Below are 6,000 nucleotides of genomic sequence, written 5' to 3' on the forward strand. Positions count from 1 at the left end.
TGGTTAGATGTCATTGCCTCCCCTGATTACAAGTGTTGGCCTGTTATTTTGTGCAACTGCAATCTCTATGGCTTCGAGACTGTGTATTTCTTCAAGTATTGGCTTGACATCTGGTTATGAGTCCTGCAAAATAACGGGAACTGTTGTAGGGCAAGCACTGTTTGGGAGAGAGAAATCACAAGAACACACGCACAAAGCATTCATCTGATGTTTGTCTTGTGACACTGAGAAGAACAGTAATCTCAACATGATGAGTGTGAAGGACTTAAATGTGACTTTTCAGCAGAACTACGATTTCACCCAAAGAGCTGGTCTATATAGTCTATAAAATGCATGGAAATACTGAAAGAGATCAATCGCAACCTTAAGCCATTACACATACCTCCACTAGATCAGCATGGAAATCAACCCCTGTGGGTCTGGGACACTCATTTACGTGCTGCCAGGCCAGAAGAGCTGGTTTTGATTTTTCGTGCTTATTTTACATAGTCATAAAACTACTGTGATAGAAGATAATTTAAGCATGGTAGAGGTCTCCACATATTGCTGCTTAACAAGGCAGTTCACTAACTATTTCAAGCTGATTTACATACAGTCCATCTGTCTAGGTATTTATACCTTACCATTTTTTTCCAGCTAATCAAGTTTTATAGTGTTATCTATAGTAACTGATGTTGATCTGGTTTCGTTACACTCTCCACACTGCCATAGAAGACAGCATAAACTACTCTGCTGCCACTGCTTTCACGCAATAAGCATCTCATTTTACCCCTGAGATAGCAAGATGGCCAGGAATTGCAGTAACACTGAACTACTGCCAAGAAGCTACACCTTCTGCTCTAGTATCTGCAATATTTCTGTGTCAGAGGAGCTGAGGGGCTGTTGCTAAGACAAAGCTATCATTAAGCCTTGTGGGAAGGAGAAAGACAGGCTAAAGAACCTAAGTCAGGTCAAATTCAGTGATCAACAATGCCTCCGGCTCCCAACAACTTTACAGTGTTCATCTCTGGCTATCCAGCTAGAAAAAGGAAACTGAAAAGTTTGAGGACAAGACCAGGGTTTGGAAACACCTAAAAAAGCAAGTCAACAGGCAGGAAACCAACACCCATTTCCACAGCAGTATCTCTCTATCCCATATGTTCAAACAGCATAAACTTCCACATATTTTTAGATTTTAAAGCTTCAAATGAGCTTTGTAAAAAGATATTACATCCTACAGTTTAGAATTAGCATGATTTGTCAATTCCCTTATGACTATAATACCCTCTCTTCAAAATGGGACCCCGTATACTGAATGCTTTAACTGAATGCATCTGACTAACTCCCCATCCTTCAAAAAGGGTAAGGGCTAGGAATGGGTCAATCAGGAAAAGACATTTTCCCAACTGCCAAAAATTAAAATGAAATACTTATTTCTATGCAATTACAATGCTAATAAGAACATCCTAAAATACTCATCTTCCACAATATTCTCCAGCCAGCTTAAGAACCTAGTATTCTAATTCCACCATCTCAAACTGACACATATTATAACCACCTTTATGAAAATAACATACTAAATATAGCCCAATAAAACTGTAAGGAAGCTGAAGTCTTTATAGAGACACCTTGATTAACATGACATGACAGAGACAAGCACATCTTACAGCAGCTTTTACCCTGTAATTCATTATCACTCAGGAAGAGTGAAGGGAAAATCTAGCAAGACGAATTTGGACACTTGTCCACAGCCCAGAAGGTCATAAAGGAAAGTACTTACAGAGAGACAACCCATTAATAAACCAGGAATTAATCCAAGAGATTAAGTTTAACAGGACACCAGCTTCTCACCCCTGTCAGGATTCATGGCTGTGCAGGTAGCATGAAGTGTATTCATTTCAGCCTAAGCAGTCCACAAATGCAAACCTCTAACTCCCCTGTCCCAGCCAGAAGCAGTACCAATGACAAGTAAAAACACAGAGGCAGTTTACAGCTTTAGCATGGGATTTACCCGGTCAATGAACACAACAGTCTAGGTTACCAATATACATCTTGATTACATTTACTTAAGATGCATTTCTTGAGGACTTTTAATGTAATCAAACCTCTGCTTGAAGACTGTGCAGTTCTGACAAATTCTGTACTTCTAAATACTGGGAATACAAGACAGATGTTATCAAGTAGGACAGAACATACTGAGGTCATCTTTAACAGGCACATAAAAATCCATATGTTTCTGTTAAAGTACACTATATTTCATGTGATCAACCAAATAGATGGGTCTGCACAAATAAATGGTTGTACCACTCAACAGTGATTATTGATAACAACTTGTCTCTATGCAACAGGGATGAGAAACTAAAAGAGGAGAGATAAGACTGGCAGATAGAGAAAAAAGAATGGACATCCTATGTGTCTGGTCTATGCAGTCCTAAAGGCTTGATTCATTTACCTCCTCCTATGAGCTAGGAGACACCCACAGACATACAAAACACAGCACCAAGAGGAGTGCTTTCCGAGCTGCTGTTCCCTATAATACCACCTTCTAGTTTTAAGTTTCTCAAAACAAGTATTTAATAGCAGCACTGGCCCTGAGACCAGTCATCACATCTTAGTATGCAGCACACACACACTGCATAATTAACTGGCCTGCCTGTTGATACCTGATGTGCCGAGTAGGCTGAACTACATTGGCAGAACTCTGAATTCTTCACTATAACAAATGACACTAAGAAAGCCACTGCTAGTTTGGCAAGTCAGTTCCTCTCCCCCATGTCAAGTTTTCTGACCATTAGAATAGGTAAACTCTCCATCAAGCAGGTACTACAAGCTGGCTGTACAAGCTTACACAGGCCAGCAATACCAAATACTGAATACAGTACACAGATCATTGTGTGGCCAGGTACACAGACTATCAACCATTTTGTAACTTGCTTCTAGAGCACTCAATTCTAAGAATTCAGAGACTATCAACCATTTTGTAACTTGCTTCTAGAGCACTCAATTCTAAGAATTTAGTAGAGTATCTGCAGACTATTTTCACAGTAACAGTGTTAAAGTCTTGTAAACCTTGGTCTACAAATACTCAAAAATCCATGGGCAACTGTGTTTAGATGTTTATACAAAATACTATTGAGTCAGAACCTGTGCTCTGAACGTGAGCAAACACCTGATGCTTAATGGCAGATCCACAGAGCAGGTGCTAGCCCTGGCTTGTATGTGCTCACTCACGTATTTCTAAGGTTTTGTCCACCTTGTCAGAAGACAGTCTGCAAAGGAACTCTATACTGCAATATCCCAATGTGCACCAAGAGCCTTCAAAAGTCTTCACCAGTGAGTTTTGTCCTCCTGACCTCAATGTGCCTAGATACTACCCAAGTCAACACACTAACTTTGGTATTTAGGATTATTTTAAACCCCTCTACAGATACTGGTTTGTACTATTTGTTAAGAAGCTGTGGCTCTAAAACACCAGCAATAATGGAGATGATGAAATGGGGAGTCTTTTTTTTTCTTCCCCCACCCCCATCAGGTTTTTTGCTTTACTCTTCTTAAACAGTTCTCAGTGTCATTTGTAATGACATATTTGTAATATGACACTTAACTGACATATCTACAAGCACAGTAGTGATTTTATATAGAGATTTTCTATTATTTGAATTTTAAGAGGTGCAAAATTCCATGTCTACTTACCAGTTTTAAGAATATATCCCCAAAACATTTTAATACCATTTAGCCTTTTGGCAGGTTTTTGAAACACATTATCACTTTCTTGCATACATAGATAGCTGCAAGTTTAGGTTTATTTGGCTTGTCTGGTTTGTTGTTTTTTTTTTTTTGTTGTTGTTTTCTTGGTTTTTTTTGTAATGGAAGGGAAGGCAACAGGAAAATACACGCTAGCCTAAGAAGCCATTCCTTCCTACATCTTGTACGCTGAATACCAGTGACTAGGACAGAGCCAAGGATGCAGCTGTTACCACCCCACACGCAGGTAAGTTAATAAATTGTATAATTCCATGTGTCCTTAACAGCCTGAGGAAAGAGACAATTTTAACTTCCTTATAAATATCCTAATTTCACATTCGAATTCCCAAATTTAATTTTTATACTCTGGACTATGCCATAAAGCCCCAGAAAAAGAGCATTTTGTTAGCTCATTAAAAGTCTGTATCCACCTTGCAGTTAGCCAAATCACACCAGGTTTCTGTTGCTTTTGAACGTGGACTAGTTTCAACCGCACTATCAGACAAGCCCAGTAGCAGGGACTGTTTTTTCATTTTACTATATAAATTAATAAGGATAAAAGTTTTTAAAGTTTACACGGGTATCTGGTTTTGTTTTTTTTTTTTACCTACTAATTTAGATGCGATTGGATTCCTTTGTAAAGATTTTATTCCTTCTCATCTCCTTAAAACCTCAAGAGGACGTCCCATTTTACCAGGGGACCTGCTGTTGAGCGCATTCCCTCAGAGCCTTCTTCACTGCGAAATTCACACGTTGCTTTATAGCCCTGAAAACTCCGGGGGAGTTAAAGCGAGCCTTCGCCGGCTCCGAAGTTTCACCTTGTCACTCTGAGCTTAAAGCAGTCGTTTTCAGCTCTGACCTCCCAGTACCTACCCCCGAGAAAGCTCCTCACGGCGGGGATCTGGAAGCCAAGATCTTCCCACGATCCGGTGTGCTACGGCAGAGGCAACCCGCTGCAGACCGCGCTGCGCCCTCACGGAGAGCACCGCACCCCTGCCACCGGGATGATGCACAGCATCGGCCGCGGCAAGATTCCTGCTCCCTGCGCTCCCCGCCGCTAACCCCCCTCGCCTCCGTGCGCCCTTAGCAGCGCCCGCCTCAACAGCAGCCGCTTCCATCCCCCGCCCCGGCACCAGCCCGGCAGCCCCCCGCAAGATCCTTACCCCATGGCGGCCGGCGGCGCCGAGCGCCGGCGGTGCCGCGTCCCCGGGGCGCTCCTGGCCGCGCCGGCAGCTCCGCAGCCCCGTGGCGGCGGGCCGCTGCGTTAGGCGGACCGCGCCGAGCAGGCCCGGGGGGCCGCGCCGCCGGCTGGCAGTTGCCGGGCCGAGCGGGGCCGCCCGCGCCCTAGGGAGCGCCCCCCGCGGGCCGGACTCCCATGGTTGTCGGCCCCGCCGGGCGCTCGCAGGCAGCGGCTCCGGCCCCCGGGCGAGTGGTGGCGGTGGCTCCGGGGACAGACGAGTCTCCTCCTGCGGGCGGACGCGGAGGAGCTCGCCTTCTCGGCGAGAGGCTGGTGGCGGCTGCGGCGCTTCTGGCCGGGACGGGAGCGGCCGCCGAGGGCTCCGTGCGGCTCAGAGGCAAAGCGGGATAGGGCAAGCGGTGCGCGCAGGACTCCAAGCCGCCGCTCCCCCTAGCAGCCCTACCGGCAGCGCGGCGGGCCCTGGTGCATTTTTCCGAGAAAGCACAGCGAGCCGCGGCACCGGCATGGGACTCCCGGCGTGAGGCGGCTGGTAGCGGGCTGCGGCCGCCGCGCTCCCCCAGCTCGCTTGCCCGCCCACCCCCGGCTGCGGAGGTGCTGGGCGCCGCTCCTCCTTCCCGCGGCGGCGGCTCCGCGCCTCGCTGTCACGCCTTCTTCTGCAGCGAACGGGCGGGCATCGTCCTGGGGTGCGGCGGGTCGGGGGCTACCAGCGGGAGGGGCTGTCGCCGCCGAGCCCGCGCTGCTCTGCGGCGGCGCCGCGGACTCAGCCCCGCCGTGGGGACGGAGTAAGAGAAGAAGCGATCGCCGCGTCAAGCGGTGCGTGGCTGCTCCGGCTTCTCTGAGCCGCGGCCACTGCGTGCTCACCTTCCCCGCCCTGCCTCACACCTCCGCCACCGCCCGCCCGTCCCCTCGCGGTAGGCAGACGCAACCCGCGCCTCCGTCCCGCTCCTCCCGCGTGCAGGGAAAGGAAGAGCAGAGCAGGGCCGGGCCAGGCAGCACCTCCGCGCCCTGCCCTACACAGCGCCGCGGCCCCACACAGCTGGCCAGCCACCCCACCCGACGACACCTGCCCGTTCTGCCTC

At 47.9% G+C, this 6,000-nt stretch overlaps 1 protein-coding gene across 2 annotated transcripts in view; it reads right to left on the reverse strand.

Annotated features, from left to right (window-relative positions):
• Positions 1–4,977, reverse strand: part of HOMER1 (homer scaffold protein 1) — an 88,070-nt gene extending 83,093 nt beyond the window's left edge. Inside the window, exon 1 of one of the 2 annotated variants that reach the window (XM_057405454.1) lies at positions 4,887–4,977. In XM_057405454.1, coding sequence (XP_057261437.1) covers positions 4,887–4,891 — 5 coding nt within the window. In that variant the 5' untranslated portion in view covers positions 4,892–4,977. The other variant, XM_057405453.1, reaches the window with a different exon arrangement.
• Between the last annotated feature and the right edge of the window lie 1,023 nt (positions 4,978–6,000).

This window comes from Pezoporus wallicus, unplaced genomic scaffold (genome assembly GCF_028554395.1).
Source record: "Pezoporus wallicus isolate ANWC-B61680 ecotype Strahan unplaced genomic scaffold, APGP_CSIRO_Pwel_v1 scaffold_2696, whole genome shotgun sequence".
NCBI classification, from domain to species: Eukaryota; Metazoa; Chordata; class Aves; order Psittaciformes; family Psittacidae; genus Pezoporus; species Pezoporus wallicus.